At 40.1% G+C, this 22,660-nt stretch overlaps 1 protein-coding gene across 1 annotated transcript; it reads right to left on the reverse strand.

Moving 5' to 3' along the window:
- Positions 1-2,689: 2,689 nt before the first annotated feature.
- LOC102908806 (olfactory receptor 2W3-like) lies at positions 2,690-3,661 on the reverse strand. The gene has a single exon (XM_006988876.3). It carries the CDS (start codon positions 3,659-3,661, stop codon positions 2,741-2,743), a length of 921 nt encoding a protein of 306 aa, XP_006988938.1. The 3' UTR covers positions 2,690-2,740.
- Positions 3,662-22,660: the final 18,999 nt, after the last annotated feature.

Below are 22,660 nucleotides of genomic sequence, written 5' to 3' on the forward strand. Positions count from 1 at the left end.
ACTTTAACTGTGTAAAGGTGTGTTACTTTTGTTTATGTTGCATTTGTTCACCTTGCCTGTCTAAGGCACCTGAGTGGTCTAATAAAAAGCTGAATGACCAATAGTCAGGCAGAGAAAAGATAGACAGGACTGGGGGCCAGAGAGAATCGATAGGAGGAGAAATCCATGCTTGAGAAGAGAGGAAGAACAAGAGGAGAAGAAGAGAACAAAGGAGAAGGAGAGGCACACTCCTGGGGCCAGAAGCCAGGCAGCCACCAGGCAGCCACCAGGCAGCCACCAGGCAGCCACCAGACAGACGGACAGACATGAGAAGCAGTGAAAGTAAGACAAACAGAAAGAAAGAAAAGGTGAAAAGCCTCGAGGCAAAAGGCAGATAAAGAGAAAGAGGTTAATTTAAGTGAAAAGAGCCAGCCATAAATGAGCCTAGGCTAGGCCAAGCATTCATAATTAATGAGAAGTCTCTGTGTCATGATTTGGGAGCTGGTTGGTGGTCCAAAAAGAAAAAGCCTGGTGCAGTAGGCTGACTTTTCTTTGGGCCTCCATCTCACAGATAATGACACAGAGACTTATTTATTATGAAAGCTTGGCCTTACTTAGGCTTTCCCCCAACTAGCTCTTATAACTTAAATTAACCTGTTTCTACTAATCTACATTCTGTCGTGTGACTTGGTTACTTTTCTTGTCTGTATGTCCAACTTCTTCAGTGTCTTGCTGATGTCACCCCACTGGCCTCTCTCTTATTTATTTATTTATTTATTTATTTATTTATTTATTTATTTATTTATTTATTTATTTATAAAATTACACTCATGATATTAATCACATTTGTGGTATTCATAGATTACATTCGAAGTATTCATTCAATTATATATATATATATTTAATTTTAAATGTCGAATGTCATTTCTTGAAGGGGATAGCAGGTCTTAAATACAGGCTTACAGCACAATGGGAGGACCCCGGAGGGCAGAAGTTCACTACTGATGTTTTACAATCTTGCATCTAAGCTGTTAACACCCATTATTCAGGATACACAGACAAGGAACTTCCCTTAAGCATTCAGGAGGATGGAACCTGGCAGGGAATTAGCATTGGAAGGATATCAAAGTCAAGGTCCACAAGCGAGGCAACAGTTACCCAAAACGGGGGCCAGGGCCCTGCAGGTCCCCCTTTTATTAAAAAATGAGCTTCTGACTTGGGTTGTGTGGGATGTCAGCAGGTCACCTTACCCGTCATGGAGACGCCTGCCAGGCCACACAGGCGCTCTGTCTTAGGTTGGTGAGTGCCCCCCAGGCATTATCCATCTCTGAATACTCATTATCATACCGGCTCAATCGTGTGTGACCACTGGCCTGTCTCATGCACCTAGATTCATCCCAAGTTTCTCTCTCTGCCAGGAAGTCTCACCTCTTCTCTCCTGCCTAGCTATTGGTCATTCAGCTCTTTATTAAACCAATCAAAGTAACACATCTTCACACAGTATAAGGAAATAGCCCACAACAAAAGAGTCCTTTATGAAAATTGGTTTTTAAAGAATGAGAACTCTGGATATATCAAGTCACTTGTGATAAATTCTTAGTTTTGTGACTTGTGGTTTTTGGGGTACCATTTCCTAATCTGTAAAACCAAAGGATGCAAAATGGATGATTGTTTTTTTTTTTAAGTCCATATCAAAATCAAACATGGAGCTTTTATAACACAATAATTTCTATACTCATTAAACTTCAGAATTTCTGTGTTTTAAAGTTGGAAAAATATATAGATAACTTAATGCAGCAGATAAAAAAATATTTAACTTTTTGTTTGTTTTTATGAAGCAGGGTCTTAGGTAGCTAAGGCTTACCCTGAACTCCCCATGCAGCTGAGGATAACCCTGAACTCCTGATACTCCCATCCACCTCACAATTGCTAGGATGATAGGCCCATGCCACCACACACTGCTTAGTTAAAAATTTCAACTTGATATATAAAGGGAGATGGCACAGTGGGTAAACGTGTTTGCTGCTGAGGACCTGAGTTTGGTCCTTGGGACCAATATGGTGGAAGAAATGACCATCTGCTACAGGTGATCCTCTGGCTCCACACGCATACTGCGGCATGTGCATGCATGTGCATGTGTACAAATAAAGAAATGTAGCTAAAAACATATATCTATCTCAGGGTGTTTAAATGTAGCTCAGGTTGACCTCAAACACATAATTCTCCTGAATGCCAGGATGACAGGGACACGGACATGGCTGTCTCTTAAAATGATACTATAGACCACGTCTAGACAAATGCTCTACTTACCCACACAGTGAAATTTATAGTTAATAGAAGACAAAGGTGTTTTGAGATTCCATTGGCTCAGTTTCACCATCACACAATGTTGCACAAATGGCCCATGAGAAAAATCATCATATGATTTTTTGCCCTCAGTCTAACTTCCGTCTTAATCCATAGATATAGAAGCACTGATTTATGATCTGGGCTGACTTTTAAGCAGACCAGATCAACTTAGAAGGGAAAAGAACACATGCTTTGGCATGTCAGTTGCAAGGTGTTTTATGGACCAAGTCTCACCCATCATGTAGTGAATGATTGGCATCTAAGTGAGGTTGTACAACACATACTCCTAAGTCTCACCAGTGGCGGGTTTATTGGACAAGCAAAGGTATTTAGGTGAATTTTAAGCTTTCATTATATTTATTACATCTTTGCGTTAAGTGGAAGAGACAACTTTAGGGGAAGCCCTTTCACCTTATTTCCTGGTCACGAGTCTCTTCAGTGCTCCCTTTACATCCTTGTTTCTCAGTGTGTAGATGACGGGGTTCAACATGGGAGTTACCAAGTTGTAAAAGAGGGTCAGAAATTTCCCTTGGTCCTGAGAAGCTTTGTGTCCCGGTTGCATATACATATAGATGATATTCCCATAGAACAAGGAGACTACGGTGAGGTGGGACCCACAGGTATTGAAAGCCTTCCTCCTTCCCGAGGCCGACTTGATCCTCATCACTGCTAGAGCAATGTAGCTGTAGGAAACCAGGATGAGAGTCAGGGGCACCAGTACTATTATCACCGACAAGAAGAAAACAGTGCTTTCCACAGCCACAGTATCCACACAGGCAATTTTTATCAGAGCTGGCATCTCACACAGGAAGTGCCTCACCTGACATCTGCCACATCGTGGCAGCTTCATGGTGACAGGAGACATGACCAGGGAGTTGAGGAGTCCAACACTCCAGGCCACAGATACCAACCTCCAGCAGAGCTGAGAATGCATGATGACTGAGTAGTGAAGAGGCTTGCAGATTGCAGTGAATCGGTCGTAAGCCATGACAGCCAGCAAAACACACTCAGTACCTCCTAGGCCTAGAAACATGAACAGCTGGACGGCACAGCCAGTGTAACTGATGGTCTTGTCCTGGCCTCCCAAGTTGAAGAGCAGCTGAGGGATGGAACTGGTAGTGAAGCAGAGATCAAGGAAGGATAAGTTGGTGAGGAAGAAGTACATGGGAGTGTGGAGGCAGGGGTCCAGATGGGAAACTAAGATAATGACAATGTTGCCCACTAAAGTCACGAGGTAGAAGATGAGGACAAACACGAAGAGGATGGACTCTAGCCTGGGTCTGTCTGAGAAGCCCAGCAAGATGAACTGTTCCTGGCAGCTCTGGTTGATCATGGTATCAGTGGTTAGTACACGTCTTCAGGAAAGCTATGGGAAACACATCAAGTTCATGAGAGACAAGCAGAGCCATCTGTAGAGGGACGGGACCCCAAAGAATCATGCATCATTTTAATATCCCAGGAAGACCTAAACAATATCTCCTAGAGATAATATTCTTACTGGCTTTTTTCTTTCTTTTTGGATACCAAAGATATATGGAGCATTATAGAATATTTGAACAATACAGATGTATAGAAAGAACAGGAAAAGATGATGACTCCTGAATAGACCACTGCTGCATTATTGATTCACTTCCTTTTAGTCTTGTCTTAGGTGCATATATAACATACATCAACTCATAGTGTGTTAAAAATTTCATTGTCCGATTTTCTTTTTGAAAAGATTTATTTTGTGTGTGTGTGTGTGTGTGTGTGTGTGTGTGTGTGTTTATGTTTGCCTACATGTATGTAAGTGCATTACCTGTGTGCAGTTTCCTTCAAGTTCAGAAGAAGGTGATCTGCCATGTGGATAGTGGACCAAACCTGACTCCAAACTTCTGAATCATCTCTTCAGCTTCATGTCTGAATTTTCCTTCATTTAATACTGTATCAGAGAATTTGCCTTAGTTTTAAAATTCCACACACAAAAAAACCCCAGTATTTGGTAATTCTATCAGTGTGTTACTTTTTCTGTGTAGTTGTTCACCAAGAATGTTTCATGTGTATTTAAGGTCTAAATAGTTTGTGGACATGCCTATTTTATTGTGCTCTTCCTTCTAAATATATGACAAATGTTTGATCCAAAAGTTATATTGTTCAAGTGTGACATCGTTTGTGAAGAGGGGGGTAAATTCTTCATACTTACAAGCTTTCTGTATTTGAGAAAACATTATTTTGTCACTGAAATCGCATGTCAGAGGTTCTATACAAATTTATCAACAGAGCTCAAAAGCTATTTTTGGCATAATGAAACCAGGTATAATGTCTGATTTAATTTTATTTGCTAGAATTGAAGACACAGCCTTTCAATTTACTCGTCAAATACATGGCAATATACAAATTCTTCCGAAAATGATGGATTCTACTTTACCTTTTTTAAATGCAATTCTTATTCTCTCTTCTTGTAAATACACATTCACCTATATTATTATAAAACTACAAATTTATAGAAACATAATGATGCAAAGTTTTCAGTCACTATTATATGTTAATCTTTCTTCTCTTTATGAATGAACATACAGTTCTTATATATTGAATTTCAATGGACACTTTTTTGAGACAGGAATTCACTGTGTAGCCCTAGCTAGATTGGAACTCAGTTTATAGATCAGGCTGGCTTCTAACTCACAGAGATCAACCTGTCTCTGCCACCGGAGAGCCAGGCTTGGAGGCATGTGCCACCACAATCTGCCAATACTTAGAATTTTAAAATGACAGATGTTTCCAAATAAGCTTGACTTAGAGATTTTAATACATTCCCAGAGACTGCTATCACGTTACCTTGAAAAACAACAGACCTTTTCCAATAAGAGAGAGCTATTTGTTAAATAAAAGATCCAGGGAAACCATTCTTTTGTATTTCAAACTACTGGTTAAATTCAAAGCCATAGATCTAGATTTCATAAATCTTTAAATACATTTAGGTTCCTCTGAAATATCAAAGAAAGGACCCAAATTAAGACACATGAAGACAATTCAACAGCTTGCCATATAGTGAGTTATTACTTGACACCTTGCACTGGTCAATTCCTAACCAGAGAATGTGGTGCAGAAACCAGAGAAATTTGGTTCAATAGTCCATTAAATTAAATGACAAGTTCATTGCTTTGTGAGGCTGACATGATGTTAGAGTGTTCAGTGTGGTCTCTTCCAATTAGAGAACTTTATGGTTCCACCAATAACTACTCTAACTAGTAGCCATGACTAGTTCCTTCTACATAAATCATTATTTCTAGTCATGTAAGTACAAAAAAAAAATCACAGAGTCAAGGAGCCACTTTCATATATCATCTCAGACATCCTGCTCTTCCCACACAGTCATTTACATTTATAAAGTGTCTTGCACAAGATAAACCACGCTACAGATAGCAGTGGTGACTATGATAGATAGGACAGATCAGGTCTGTGTTGTTTTTTTATCAATCAATAGGAGGCCCTGTCCCACGGTATAGGACGTAATCTGAGCAGTGGTAGCAGCAAAGACTGGCTGGTCTTGGTCAGCTTAAATTAGTTACAATTGGCTGGGTGCGGGGGCGCACGCCTTTGACCCCAGCATGTGGGAGACAGAGGCAAGCAGATCTCAGAGAGTTAGAGGCCAGCCTGGTCTACAGAGTGAGTTCCAGGAGCTGCTACACAGAGAAACCCTGTCTCAATAATAATAATAATAATAATAATAATAATAATGATAATGATAATGATAATGATAATGATAATGATAATAACAGTTATTAACAACTGTAAGTGGTCAGAAAAGAAAATTTTGTGTGGAAGTTACATTCTAAATGATCTCAAAAGTTCCCTGCTGATTAAGTGTTGATGCAGCTTTAGGCCAGAGAAGTACAGATTATCCTTCAAACATACAGTTCAAACTTTGGAGCAGATTTATATTGACAAATATAAATATTCAGCAAATATTTGTCAGTTTCCTGTTACATATCCATGTTAGAGATTCAATAATTTTTAAAATAGATAGTAACTGACCTCATTGATTTATGACTAGTAGGAGAAAGAAATTAATCAAAACTCACAAAAATGAATGTATGGTGACTGTCATCTTCATTGAGCCTTTATGAGCGCTGAGTGGTGATCTTTCTGGAACTGCAGTATTTAGCCTCATACCTGAATTTTTAGGACACAAGTATTAAGTGATTTTCCAATGTGTGCACAGCTAGAAGTTATAGATGTGACATTTGAACACAGGCCTGTTTGACTTGAAAGCCACATTTTGATAAACCAGAAAAAAATGTATTAATTAGTTGTACAACTGAAACATTAATCAATGATTATTTAAATAATTATTTAATTAATGTTTTACAATTCATTAATTATTAATTAGTCCTACAACCCATAATGGGCTCCATTAAGGTGAGCAGAGCACTCTGAGTACTTCACTTGATGGTTTATTTGAATTGTCTCTAAAACTTGTTTTCTAAGGCAAATAAAGGATACATAATCATCAATTCTGAAATTGCTGTATTTAAGGGAAAAACTCCCATGCTGAAATGAGAGAAACGACTGCCATGAATTGTTCTCTGACATCCACATGTGCTCTATGGCATGTGTGTACCTGTACATCTGACCTCTGCATGCACACTTTGGCATGTGTGTACCTGTACATCTGACCTCTGCATGCGCTCTATGGCATGTGTGTACCTGTACATCTGACTTCCGCATACGCACCATGGCATATGTGTACCTATACATCTGACCTCTGCATGCACACTATGGCATATGTGTACCTATTCATCTACACCAATGCAATAAATGAATGTAGAAAAAATAAAAAAATTCAGGTATAATTTTTTTTTGTGGTTCTGGTTATTGAGTTCAGAGCTTCAGGTGCAATAGGCCAACACCCCAGCCTTGTAGATGAAATCTGCAAATACTCCAAACAATATTCCCAAGTCAAATACATATCAAGGGCAGTAGAGGACGATGCATGGTGGGTGTTGTGCACACTATTGGTCTTCTTTCCCTTTATTTACCGAGTACTAGTTATCTTTAGATAATCAGTGAGTAGTATGTGCTCAGAATTTTCTCTAGAAATATTTACTAATCAGAGTCTTTATCAGTGATAGGTTTGGAAATGTTGAAGAACTGAGATCACTTTTGACAAGGCAGGAATTAATTACCAGCGAGTGTATGATAGGAGGCGAGGCGAAAGAGAAGTGAGAGGCAGGAAACAGCTGCAGATGTGTTGAGCAAAGTATAGACGTTTAAGCATATCGTGTACGTCATGCAAGCCAAGAACGAGTGGTAGTGGTAGGACTTCCCCTATTACTAATTATGATCCAGCAGCAGATGCCAAGGTTGGTAGACCAAAGGAATCAAGATACATACTTAGAGCTATTAACACCAACAAGACATGAAGACAAAAATTTTGTTCTCAGGGTTTACATTTTGGTGTTAGAAGGTGCTGCATAAACACTTTCCTTTCAATGATAGATTTTCTATACTTTTTATTACATTAACTCTTACCTGTACTGCTTTGACAAAACATGTATTTTAAAATTAATGTAGTAACTTAGATAAGTATATATGTCTATAAAATTTATAATCCAGAGCAGTATAATATGATAAGCCTTACAAAATGCAAGTGAATGTTATTCAAATCCAGACAGGCTTTAACCATGATTTTTCCTCACTAATTGAATGACCCTGAAGTTATGTAACTGCCACATTCTCAATTTTCTTACCTGTGAAATAGGAGAGGGGAAGTGCATATCTTGCAGGATTATTGTAAGGATGATATTTTATAGGAAAGCATGTTGCTCAGAACATTAAGTTATAGAGCAACCATGCAATAAGGATTATTTTTTCTTTTACTCACATTAAATTGTTCTCTGCCATTTTTATTATTTTTACCAATCTGTTCTATTCCATTATATAATAAAATAAAATATTTCAAGATTGAGCTATAGGAAAGTATTAATTGCTTCCAATAGGTCAAATAAAAACCAGCATTAATGACTGTCACTTTGATGGGCACATACCTTCATGGTTTCATACTTGGACACAAAACATACATTGTTTTGAGTGAGATCATCCTTTCCACTAGACTCAAATACCTTTCAGGGCTGATGATTACCAAATCAACAATTAAAGTTTTATGCTGAAGTGCAGACATGGATATTCACCCCTCTATTGAGAGACAAACGGATGGTCAAGAAAGGGTCCACCGTAATTGCCCCAACTTGAGGGGTATCATTTTGGACCCGAGAAATGATACTGAATAGCCGAGAGACCTTGAAAAAGTTACTGAAATATTCTGTGCCTCAAATGTATTATCTGTAAAAGGGGCATACTGACAGTTCTTATTTTGAGAACTTTTTGGAGACCTAATAATAGATAGATGTAAAATAAATGTATTCTCTCAATTTGTTGACTTATTTATTAGGACTTTGTCAGCCCCCTAGGCAAATTTGAATCTAGACATGCCCACCTTTATACCAACCCAGGGCTCATCACTAAAGTGAAAGCAAATTGCTAGGTTCAGGAGACTGAACAATTTTTAAAGAATTATTATGAGAATTTGGGCATGACATGTGTTCTGGTATCTAAGAACATGGGATGGGATGCGTTATGGATGCACTGACTTGGTGAATGTCTCCTATCAGTCTGGGAAGACAATAAAGAGTACTAACCAGTCTGCTTAAGCCAGTGGCTCTCAGCCTTCCTATGCCCTTTAACACAGTTCCTCATGTTGTGGTGACCCCCACCCCCACCCATAAGATGATTTTCATTGCTTCTTCATTTGCTGCTGTTATGAGTTGTAATGTGAATATCTGACATGCAGCCCCTGTGAAAGGGTCTTTGGAACCTCATAGGGGTCGTGACCCACATGAGAACCACCGACTTAAACTCAGTCCAGCTGTGTTGAAAGACAATCCTAGGCAAAGTATATATTCAAAAAAACTTTTGGCTTTTATTATCTGCCTAATAAGACCAACTACTCAGAGTTATTTTAATTACTGTGGATCTATTTCTGGTATTATTCTTGATCATCTGCTGGGATTTAATGAGACTTACCCTAGCATTTTGCATGTAGTGTTTGTGGTGGTCCTCTCCAATCATCTGCGTTACCAAAGCAGTTCACTGAAACCAGACTGTGAGGTCCCCGGGGCTTCTAACTCGAGTGAGCACATTTTTGGCCTATAATTACTAACAGTAGAGAGATGGAGAAAAATGTATTTCAAGCTTCCTTTCACCTGAGCATTAATCCTCTCCTACAATCCCATCTCTTCTCTTTCCCTGCCCCATAGCAACGAGTGGGGATGCTTTCCTTCTCAAGTTTTACATTTTTCTTTTTGCCAGTAATTTCTGATGTAAACAGAATGATTTGTCTGCTTTTTCTATTGCAGTCATTTTCAACAGCTTCTAACAGTTTAGCCAGCTGTAGGTATCCTACTTGTACGGTGTGGAAGACAGGAGTGTCCGAAGAAAGCAGCGCATGCATGTCCGCCATGCATGACTGGCGTGATGCCACGGCTGGGGGCAACAGGACAAACAGGACGCATGCGGTTCTGAGCCTCCTCAGAGTGAGACTGAAAGAAGGGTATGACAACTGTGGTGGAAAGTGTTCCCGTCGAGTAAGTGCAAGATATACAGACAGAGACAAATTATCTAAAGGCCGGGGATGGGGGATCCGTTCTTGGAGGACGAGCTAGCTCAGATAAGAACTTGACCGGCCAGGCAGTGGTGGCGCACGCCTTTAATCCCAGCACTCGGGAGGCAGAGCCAGGCGGATCTCTGTGAGTTCGAGGCCAGCCTGGACTACAGAGTGAGTTCCAGGACAAGCACCAAAACTATACAGAGAAACCCTGTCTTGATACCGAGAGAGGGGCAAAGGCAAGAGAAGCGAGAGGAGATTTTGAGAAGGCTTTGTAATATGGAGTGTGAGGACCAGCGATGGTCCAGCCAAGCTGACAAGGCGCTAGAAGAGAGCGTGTGCATTGGCAGCCCATGGTAAGTTTTGTCTTTAAAGAAAAAAAAGACAGTCACAGAGTGACTCAAAGTCAGCATATGGTTAGAGTTGGAATTTAGGACTTCCTGTGCTGTGCCTCATTGACCTTGAAGTACAAGATGTCTGCTGTCACCGACACAAAACTGCGGTGGTCTGCTGCGGAAAAAGAGCCCCTAGAAAGGCTGGGGAGCAGGTGACTAAGCCACACTAGACAAAGAATCCACAGCCAGGAGCACTTCTCAGGCAGGAAGGAAAGGGCTGGTGGGGCCGGAGGTTTGTCTGGTCATCGCACAGTTGTCAAATGAGATGTGTACACAGAAGGAAAAGAGAAAATTCAACTTTTGGGTAACAATGAGGTTCATTTGGGAGCCAAGAGAGTACAAAATTTCTTAAAGATTCTGGATTCCGCCGGGCGGTGGTGGCGCACGCCTTTAATCCCAGCACTTGGGAGGCAGAGCCAGGTGAATCTTTGTGAGTTCGAGGCCAGCCTGGGCTACCAAGTGAGCTCCAGGAAAGGCGCAAAGCTACACAGAGAAACCCTGTCTCGAAAAACCAAAAAAAAAAAAAAAACAACAACAACAAAAAAAAACCAAGATTCTGGATTCCTCTAACATTTCTAACTTTTCTTTTTAAAATTTATTTCTGTTTTTAAGTGTGTGTGTGTGTGTGTGTGTGTGTGTGTGTGTGTGTGTGGTGTGTGTGCAGGTGCTTGTGGAGTCTAGCTCTCCTGGATCTGGAGTTACAAACAGTTATGAACTACTCCACATGGGTGCTGGGAACACAACTCAGGTCCTGTGGAAGGGTAGCAAACGTGCTTAACCACTGAGCCATCTCGACAGGCCCTTGTTTCTTTGAGACAGGGTTTCACACTGTAACTCAGGCTAGCCTAGAACTCAACTACTTAGCCCAGGCTGGCTTTGAACTCATGACAATCCTCTTTCCTTAGCTTCCCAATTGTTAGGATTACAGGAGTAAGCCACCATGCCCAGCTCATTTCCAACTTTTCAAATCATTGATATTATTTAGTATATTTTTCATGATATTTAAACATGAAAGTTAGAGAATTTTAGTATAACTTTGTGTTCCTGGTATCATCATCCATATCTGATGGATATGCAGAATTATGCTTTTTTAAATTAAAGATGTAGACAGGCTGACTTTGAACTCACAATGATGCACCCTAGGATTAGACTCATGAAGTGTGCTGTCTAGACCTTCTGTAAGGTATCCTGGGATCTGAACTCTAATGACTGGAGATTTCTAAACATGATTTTGTCAATTGCTTCAAGTGTCTATCTAGATTCTGCTTTCATGATGAACTTACCAAGTGATTCTCAACCTGTGGGTCGCGACCCTTTGGGGTAATTTATTTGATATCCTGCATATCAGATATTTACATCATGATTCATAACAGTAGTAAAATTACAGCTATGGAGTAGCAATAAAACAATTTTATGGTTTGGGTCACCACAACATGAGGAAATGCATTAGAGGGTCGCAGCATTAGGCAGGTTGCGAACCACTGATCTATCCTGTCTCTATTACCAGCTATGTTTAAGATTATGCTCTACTCTAGCATTGGTGTCCTTGGTGGATCCCTACCTACTCACTTTCTTCCCTAACCACTTCAGAGAACAGACCATAATAGTATACTAAAGTACAGCTGTCAGTCTGATTTTTATGGTTGATAGATAAATAAACCAAATGAAGAAAAACTGTTAGTTACTTTTAAAAAATAAAGCAATAAGGGATTCGCATGCTACTTGCCTCCTCTAATCCATATGTCAGCAATTCTTTCTTCTTCTTCTTCTTTTTTTTTTTTTTTTTTTTTTTTTTTTTTTTTTTTTTTTTTACTCTGCTCTGGGTCATTTTCTCCTGATAATTAGTTCTAGTCCTAGGAAGCTTGCCAGTGGTCTCTGTTCCTGGGGGATATTCTCCCTTCTGTACCTTCACTTTACAACTTGCACGGACAGATCTCACAAGATGGTCATTCTGAGTGAGCAACCACTCACCAAAGAAATGCATGGTTTCCATCTACATCCTGACCTCAGGACACTTAGATTCTCAGTGATGCTGAACTCAGGCAGAGAGGCAGGATTCTCACTAAATCAGTGCCCCTTTGTCATTGGTGACGTAGCCCTGAAGCCTTTGTGGGCTTCAGCACACTCCATACCAGGAGTATGAGAGGAGGTCCAAAGACTCCTAAAGAAAGACACTGAAGTAGGGGAGACAATTTATAGCTAAATTTTTTATAAAACACAGATTGGAGAACTAAAAATGTCTCATTCTCCTCACCGAGGCCTTTGGGAATATGCGCTCCATTGTAGCAATTAGAAAAGTTTGCTGTTCTGTCCAGAAAGACCAGTGGGACATAGCTAAGAAAACTTTCAACATTATATTTCCTTTAGACTGTGAGCATACTTGGTGGGGAAACTTACTTTGAATAAGATATGTCACAGTTTTAGCTTTATCAAGGCTGAAGAGACCTACCCAGGCCTGACTAAAAGCTCTGTGCTCCTTTAGATTCCAGAAGTACTTTTACATTTCAAATTTTTGTGATGATTTCAAATTATGGTATATATTTTATTGATCTTATTGACAAAAATGAATTCTTATCAGGAGCCAATAACCATGACAAGTGGAAACATTTACTTGATGGAAATAGCAGTACATATTCATAGTTTGATTTAAATCTGTTAACTTTTTTGTTTTATGAAAAACAGCAAAGTTGAATTCCTATATGAAAATATTTAATTCAGTAGTTAATTATACAAAAGCAATTGGATATTCAAGTCTGTCCTTTAGGGAGCACATAGACAGTTTTATGAATAATTTTATTAAATATTCAAAGAACAACTAATTTCCATGATAATTCCAAATCATCAAAATATGAGAAACAATAAATAAAGAAAGAAAATATATGCATCTAAATTATGCATGCATATGTAGTTGAGTATTATTTACTGGACAGACATGTTGACATGATATCTGGCTTTATGAAAGAGCACTAGAAAAGCATGCAAGAAACTAGACATCCTGTTTCCTATGAATCATCCTGACAGTGTTGTCAGGCTAAGATCATATAGGGTAAAAAAAGCACAAGTTTTATGAATGAGTTTATCCCCAAAGCAAAGAGAGCTACAGGTACAGGATTGGGGATGGGGCTCAATTGGTGGAGCACTTGCCTAATATTGACAAAGCCCCGGGTTTGATTCCCAGTGCGATGTAATACTGCATGTGGTGATGTGCTCCTGTAACCCCAATACTCAGGAGGTAGAGGCAGGAAGATCAGAAGTTCAAGGTCATCCTTTACTATGTGTAGTGAGTTTGAGGGCAGCCTGGACCACATGAGACTTTGCAAAAAATAAAAAGTAAGATCTAAAAATAAAATTTAATGTTTTCACAGATTAAAAGTAAGAAAAATTGTAGAACATATATTTCTTAATAAAAACTAGTCTCCGTATAAATATTTACCTTCTATCTTTACTTTCTTTGTGTATATATATATACATATATATGTATATATATAAATGCACATATGCATATAATTTTGTATGTATAACACACACTTTATATATAGTATGTATTTATTATATATATATTTGGTATATAATTTAAAGACATAAAAATTCTTTCTTGCTTTTGTGTATGTGTATGCTCATGCTCATTTGTGTGTAAAGACCGGAGGTCAAGGTTGAGTGTCTTCTTTAGTTGCTCTTCAAGTTACTTTATGAGACAAGGTCTCTCACTGAACCTGGAACTTCCTAATTCAACTGGCTGGCTAGCAAGCCCCATAGATCTTTCTGTCTCTGCCTCCCTTGGGCATTGCCTGTTATGAAGTTTTTTTTTTTTTTAACATAGGTTCTGGGGACTCAAACTTTCCTGCACCCTGGAAAGTTAAGTCTGACACTAACTTATGATCTATACCATGAGTATAGTGTCTCAGAGTCAGAAAAACACAGGCAAGTTACAAGAAAACTCCTTTGAATGGTGCAATCAACAGATGAGGGATCAATACTGTCAACACAGAACTCAAAGTTTGCATTTTGATGTGTCCTCCAATATCCAGAGATCATAACTTTGCCCTTGAATTACATTTTAAAATTTAAGAAAGTACATACTACAGTCAACTTTATGTACACTTTGCAAGTGTGAGAAAGTGTAAGAGAAGAATAAAAATAATTGAGAAAATAAAAATCCCAATCTTTAAAAATAACTATGATGACATACTTGAAAAAGCCAAACAATTTTATTGCTCAAACTATTAGAATTAATGATCATTCAAACAAATAACAAATCTGTTGCTGCTGCTGTACATAAATCCTTATAAGTTCTTATGGCTCAACGTCTATTGTAAATACAGGCATAGTCACCTTGGACAAACAGAACCCCCTTTCCCTAGTTTCTCAAAGTAGCCCACTTAGGTGTCTGCCTCACACCATCTCATCCTGGTGACTGACTTAACTGGTTCCCTTTGCCCACTGCATAGAATGACAAATATCTAAATGATCATTTTTGCAGAGAAGAGCATTTATTCACTAAGTAGACAAGTTTGTGGACACAGGAGACCAAGTCTCAAACTTCCCTACCTCAGGATAGGGTTTGGGATTGTGGTGGCTTGAATGAGGATGGCCCCCGTGGACTCATGTACTTAAATGTTTGATCCTCAGTTAGTAGAACTGTTTGGGAAGGATTAGGAGGTGTGGCCTTGTTGGAGGAGTTATGTCACTGGGGGAGGGCTTTGAGAATTCAAAGGCCCATGCCAGGCCTGCTGCCTTCAGATCAGGATGGAAAACTTTCAGCTACTGCCCCAGCACCACACCTGTCTGCTTCCCACAATGATGACCACAGACCAACCTTTAAAACTGTGAGCAAGCCCCCAGTTAAATGCTTTCTTTGGTAAGAATTGCCTTGGTCATGGTGTCTCTCCACAACAATAGAACAGTGACTAAGACAGACCTATTTATGGGATAAATAATGAGGGGGGCTTGGGAATGGGGGTAAGGTGGGTGATTTGAGATGAGGAAGAACGAAACAGTGAATGGCCTGTGCTTATATGATAAGTCCTCACAGAGCCAGGTATGACTGTGGGTACCACAATCCCAATGTTGGGAGGCTGAGGCAGGAGAATTTAAGTTTGAGGCCAGCCTGCACTATCTAGTAAAATCTTGTATCAATAAAAGACCTTCGCAGTTTTAACAGGAGGTTTATACAGACAATGGTTTATACAGACATGCATCAGCATGATCTAAGGTGGAGTTTCCGGCTTGCTGACACCAAGGAGGTCATCTACCAGACACATGTGTAGGCCCAATGAGCATAGATGCTTTCAACAAAAGTGACCTTTAAGTCACTAGAAAGTGATTTAAGCAACTGTTATCATCATGACTCAAATACCACGACACTAATAATAGATTGCTCAGCTGTCCAGTCCCCCAAATCAGCAATTTAAAAAGTCAACTAAAAGGAAGTAAATGCAAATGCTGTTCAATCTACAAGGTTTATTTGGGTTTTCTTTTGATTTCATGACTACACACTGTGATACAGACATTACCCACGTGACTCATCCCTCTGCTCCCAATCCTAACTGGATTGCCTGCAGCCTCCACCTTTCATTATCCTCTCTATGAGGCTCAGACCTATTTGCTTGAAATCTGCCAATTAGACCTCTTCAATAGAGCTTGTTTGGGGTATACCCTCAATGCCTGTAAAGGTGTCTGGTGGCTTATCTTCTTACTAGGATGGATCCTCCATTCCAGTAGGTTCTGTCATGCATGCTGCCTTCCTCTGACAAGCGATAACAGCTTTCATTATTTCATGTGCTTTATTGGATTGCCTCTTCTGTGTCTCACAGACCAAAACATTTGCAGCTAACTTCCCTCTTAGTCAAGAATCCTAGAGGTGGTTGCCTTGGCAGGAAAAACTGGACCCAAGTTGGATAAGAGCCACACTTCTGACAATGTCAACAGATTTTCTGTGAGAATGCTCCCAGGCTATGGATTGGATTCTTAGGCATCAGGCTACCCACTAGGATAGCATATAAAAGATATACTATAAACACTAAAGAATTCTCTAGAGCCCTGTCCTCAGTAGGAAACCTGTGGGAAGGGAACAGGGAGGGGTGGGAAGTACATCAGTTTGACCCTTCGTCCTCAGGACCACACCAAGGAAAATAAGAACCAACTTCCTCAAGTTGTCCTCTGACCTCAGTGTAGGCTGAGGTGTTCCCACACACGTTCACACTCACAACAACAATGATAATTAATAATAATAATAAAATGGAAAGATGAAATGTTATTAAGAAAAGTAAAAATGATAACCATTAGCTTTGACAAATACTTGAGAGCTACAGAATATATTTTAATCTTCGAAGAGAAGTCTGTTTAATTTCTATCACATGCATTTATATATTAATTTCCATTTCAATGAAACTTCACTATAAGATATTTATTAATAAATTTATCCTTTGACAGTTTCATTCATGACCAATGCAGTCTGATTACTTTCACGTCTACCTTGTCTCTGAGCTGGCTCCCTTCTTGTCAAAGTTCCACCGTCACCTCTGTCTCAAGCCCCTCCCTCACATTCCCACCTTTTTGCTTTGTTTTGGGATTGACTGAGTTTAACCAGGGCCATTTGTATGACCATGAGTTTGGAAGTGTCCATGAGTACACAATTCAATACAGTGACTGTCTTCCCTGCAGCATACATCAGTAACCAATAGTTGCTCTGGGAGGGGCGGGACATCATAAACCCCTCCCCCACTGATTGTTGACAGGTACTCCTCAACCACATGAGTCCATGACTGCAAAGACCATCGTCATACCCAGAAGACAGTGCTTCACAGTCCTGCGTGTCATCAGATCTTACATTCTTTCTGCTCCCTCTCACCATTGAAAAACTGTTTCCAGGTCATCCTGGGCTACATATTGAGTTTTAGGACAGCCATGGCTACATATTGAGTTTTAGGACAGCCATAGCTATAAAGTGAGAGCCTGTCTCAAAGAACCCAAACCAATTAAAATAAACAACAATCACCACAAAACATAATGAATGCCTCAAAAGGATAGTACCTAGAGAAAACCCTCACAATAAATGACCAATCTCTGACGTACTTTACCACATCCTACATGGCTTGGGTCCTGAACCCTGATTAGGGGTGAGCAGGAAATGAAGAAAGGCCAGATACAGACACATGTACGGAAAAGCTGGGGAGGGTAGGATGTGTGTACTCTGATGAAGTGGCATCTACTACCACTGAAACCTGGAATCTCAGTGTGTTCATTATGTCTAGCCAGGGGCAGGGAATGGCTAGCCTCCACAGGAGTTGTCTTAGGTGAGCAGTCTCAGGTGATAAGCTTTGGAAGGAGGAAGCTGCAGTTGCTAGTGTTGATACACACTGGTCACTCAATTGCACTCAGACCCCAGAAGAAAGCTTTGCCATCCCTCTGAGCCTGACTCATATTGGGAATGGCTTTTCTAATTTCCCATGGGTCTGAGGCCCTGGAGTCCTTGGCCTGGCCATGTCCATGCCAACAATACACATTTACTCAGGGCTTTACTCACACGGGGTTTCTTTTGTAGTTTCTTACAGTACTTACACGTTTTCATTTTCTTTTCTTCAAAGCGACTTTTCTCCCTTAAAACATCTGATAGACCTAGTTTCCTAGGTCCAAAATGTACTTTAGCAAAAAGGTGAGATTTGATCTGTCCAAACAAGAACATTATAGTAATAACAATAATGAAATTCTAACTTTTATTACATTTTATTGTTTTTATTGTGTGTGTTGAGGGGTGTGCCTGTGGTAGTCAGAGGACAACTTGCAGAAATTGATGCTCTCTATCATGTGGGATCCAGGAGCGCTTTTACCCTCTGAGCGATCTTACTGGCCTGAAACTCTAGTTTTTGAAGAACACTCTCATGTAAGCCATGTAAGGCACACTTAGAAGTCATACATTCATCTTTGTTTCTGATCTCAGTGTGGTACAATTGAGGGTGAGTTAGAGAGGTGTATCTACAGTAGGAACTCGAAGGTGGGTTTCCTGAGAAGGCTGCTTCTTATCCCAAATACGTCGTGGGAAGAATGGCTGAAAGCATGGGGGTGGAGGCCAGCTATCTAAACAGACCAATAGAGGGAAAGAAATAGCCAACATAAATATTCATGCCAGGGTCTGTTCAGCCAACTTCCTGCTTTTAACTTCTCCCATCCCAAACGTATGAAGCTGTTATTTCCCCCTTTTCCTGTGGCTTGCTCTTCTGTCTTTCCTGATTGCTCAATTCTTTGTTAGTGCCAGGGAACAAATTCAGCAATCCCTTTGACAAACACAGACAGTCTCATTACATAACCACACAAAAGAAAGAGTCAATTTTATTAATCTTAATAAGAGCTTCATTCCAGAATTCCAGATAGTCCTTCATTTCTGAATTAATTACAGCTCACAGCCTGAATAAGTTATTTTGTCATGCCACTCACCAAAGAGGAGCTGATAACCTCTTCTGACCTATTAGAGCACCAGGCACACATACGATGCACACACACACACACACACACACACACACACACACACACACACACACACATCTAAGACAACAACAAAAAACATTCCAACATGTCCTGTGAATTCATAGCAACTTCCATTCATTTTCAGTTTTTATTAGTTAATGAATTTGTATTTTGGGTATATAGTTTCAGGTAGCCTGGGTCAGAATCAAACTCACGATGTAGCCAAAGATAGTTCTGAATGTCTGATCCTCCTGCCTTCACCTCTTGGGTTCTGGGATTGGAGGAGTGCATCACCACCAGACCTGTATACGGCAGTATCTGTTTTATAAACCTAGAACGGGGGCTGACAGTTGGGCAAGAGCAGATCAGGGCATTTTGAAAAGTCAGAACAAGGAAACAGCATTAAAAAAAATAAACGAAGGCTGCTAACACTAGATCATTTTATGTTACTGAGAAAGCTTGGCTCCTTTGTGGTTCCCCCAGGGTCCATATGGTGCAGGCATGGGCCCTGGGATGGTGTCTTAAGTACTTTGGTATTGATGTAATAAAACACCCTGACCAAGGCAACTTACAGAAGACAGGGTTTATCTGGACTACAGTTCCAGAGGGGTAAGAGTCCCTTACTACCGTGGTGGGCAAGGATGGTATCTGGGAGAGCAAGCAGAGAGCTCACCCACAGTGACGCACTTCCTCCAGCAAGGCCGCGTCTTCTAAGCCTCCTAGAACAGCACCGACAGCTGGGGACCCTGTATTCAAATGCTCGAGACTTACAGGAGATACATGCTATTCTTGGGACATGGTGACCTCCCAAAGGTGGGCCCTAGTCGGAGGTCTTTAAATGGCAGTGTGTGCACTCTTGGAGGGACAGTGGACTTGGAAGAGTCCCTTGCTTCCCACTAGGTGAGCTGTTTCTCTGCATCTTATGTTTCTCTTGTGATGTTAAATTACTTAAAGTGATGGAACAAAACAGTCATGAACTGAAGCCATTAGTCCAAATAAACCCATTCTCCTTCTGTGTTGATTGTCTCGGGCTTTCTAGTCACAAAGAAGTGGTTGATATGTTATTTTTTGTAAGGGTTAATGCAGAATGGATTCCTAATTCACTCAGATTGATGGAACATTTGTGGTTTCAGAAAAAACTGGACTGTTTTGGGATTTAAACAAAAATTGGGTTTCATTATTCGGCACAACAGAAATGACTCCCTTTTTTGTATTTGGTCTGCTCTGCTGGGGCCCAATGATGGAACTCAGTCCACGATAATGGCCCCTCATGAGTTCATTTGACATAAACTTTATTTAATACAGGGAAAGCGTTGCAACAGCCTATGGTTGCCTCTGGCAGATCAAGCATTAGACCTCAGCCTGGAGCTGAACTCTCAGTTATAAAAGCATCATAAAATTAAACTGTAAAATGGCAATACATTAGTGGAAAAATTACTGGTAGTGAGTAAAAATTGTAATTTTCCACGAACAGAATTAAAAAACCCTTTAGTCTTCTATGTAACTAATAACAATAGCTTTACGATAAATGAACAAAATAAGAGTTTTAGAGAAAGATTAGAAACTCATCTTCAGGGCTAGAGAGATGGCTGAGTGGTTAAGAGCACTTGGTGCTCTTGCAGAGGACCCTGGCTATGTTCCCAGCACCCACATGGTGGTTTACAGCTATCCTTAACTTCAGTTCAAGAGGAGCTGATAACCTCTTCTGACCTCTTAGAGCACCAGGCATGCATATGATGCACACACACACACACACACACACACACACACACATACACACACACACATACACACACACACATACACACACACACATACACACACATACACACACATACACACACACACACACACACACACACACACACACACACACACACAAATCTAAAACAACAACAAAACATCCCAACAACCACCCCTTTCATCTTCACAGTGGAAGACATTTATAATATTTCTGTGAATGATAGATTGGTCAACTAAATAAATACTATTAAGCAGTTATTTTAAGTTATATTTTCTCTTATATATTTTATTACAGAAAATTTAAAGCATGAAATAAGAGTTTTAAGAACAGCCTATGGCATTTGGCAGCGACTGCATTTACATAATAAAAACCTCACCAAGTTTATGAGTGATCTCACGGCAAATTCTCAGCATGGAGTAAGATAGACTATGATTGTCTGGTATAAAAATTCTCCACCAGGAGCGTTTTCTACGAAGTATCGACTCCTTGCTTGGGGTCATAACTAGAAGCAGAATGAAAATCTTGCATCTCTGTCTTCATTTTGCACTGTCTCCATTGGGTCACACTCTTACTTCTGCATGTAAACATGCTCAGAGACTATCTACCTACAAGCCAGTGATGCCTAGCCTAGTCCTTCCGCCTTGAAGGCTGAGAGCACAGAGAAGCATTGTTGTAAACCTACACTTACCCTGGATTTCAGAACAGTAAGGTCTCCAAGACAGGGCTGACTAACCACCACTAGGATGAGAACAATTCTTTGTGAGGCAGTACCCTGGAACAGGCCTTTTAGTAACCAAGTTGGTCCACTCAGAGATCACCACAAAGATTCTCCTCTTCATCCTCCTTGTCCTCTTCTTCCTTATTTTCTTGTTCATCTTAAAAATTCTTATTTTATGTGTGTGAATGTGTTGCTGGCAGGTATGTCTATGTATTGCATGCATGCCTGGTGTCCTTGAAGGTTAGAACATGTTAGATCCCCTGGAACTGGAGTTATGGACAATTTTGAGCTATCATATGGGTGCTGGGGACTAAACTTGGGGTCTCTGTAAGAGTAACACGTTCTCTTAGCTGCCGTCACCTCTCCAGCTCCAGGGACCACTTACTATGAAACTGTTTTGCAGGAATGGAGCGGAAGCAATCATGGGCAGGACCAGGACTTTAGTTATTTAGACCTCTTGTCCATGTAACAGTTCTTCCCCTGTTTAAACCTAAAACTCATATCAGAATTTCAAGGTAAACTTGGAGCCAGTGGACTCATTCATATTTCTTCTTCCTTGGTGTGAACTGGCTAAATCTGCTTTCCACCATGACTTGGCTTTAACTGGTGGGATGGGGTGTGGAACTGAGCCTAGCTGGTTGGGGCTGCAGGAACCAGAGCTTTTTGAGCATGAAAACTCCAGGTGTAATTCTTCTGTGCACTCAACTTGCTGCAGACAGGAAGTTTAGGGTGCTGTTTTTTTTTTCTTTTACTCTTTTGATGGGCCAGCTCCCACATAAATCACACACGGAGGCTTTATTCTTAGTTATAAAAGCCTGGCCTTAGCTTGACTTGTTTCTAACAAGCTATCTTTTGCCTCTGGGCTTTTACCTCTTCTTACTTCTGTAATCTTACTTTCATTCTTACTCCATGGCTGGGTGGCTGGGTGGCTGGCTCCTGGAGTCCTTCTCCTTCTCTAGCTCCTTTTTTTTTCTCCCAATTTTTTCTTCTATCCTTTCTTCTGCCTCACATTGGCCATTCAGTTCTTTATTAGACCATCAGGTGTTTTAGACAGGCACGGTAACACAGCTTCACAGAGTTAAACAAACGCAACATAAACAAAAGTAACACACCTTAAAATAATATTCTACATTTCCCCCTTTTTGTCTAAATAAAAAAAAGGTTTTAACTTTAATATAATGTAACTACATACAACAAAACAGTTATCAAGTAAGAATCAATTTACATTTAGCAAATTCAGAGAAAGCACTCCACCATTCATCCATCTTAGTGACTCCAAAGTTTTATACATAATTTACTTTCTATCATAAGTACGAAAAACTGGAACTATAACTATCTAGTCTTCAACTCCATCAAAGGCCCAGAAG

Source organism: Peromyscus maniculatus, chromosome 5, assembly GCF_049852395.1.
Source record: "Peromyscus maniculatus bairdii isolate BWxNUB_F1_BW_parent chromosome 5, HU_Pman_BW_mat_3.1, whole genome shotgun sequence".
NCBI lineage: Eukaryota > Metazoa > Chordata > Mammalia > Rodentia > Cricetidae > Peromyscus > Peromyscus maniculatus.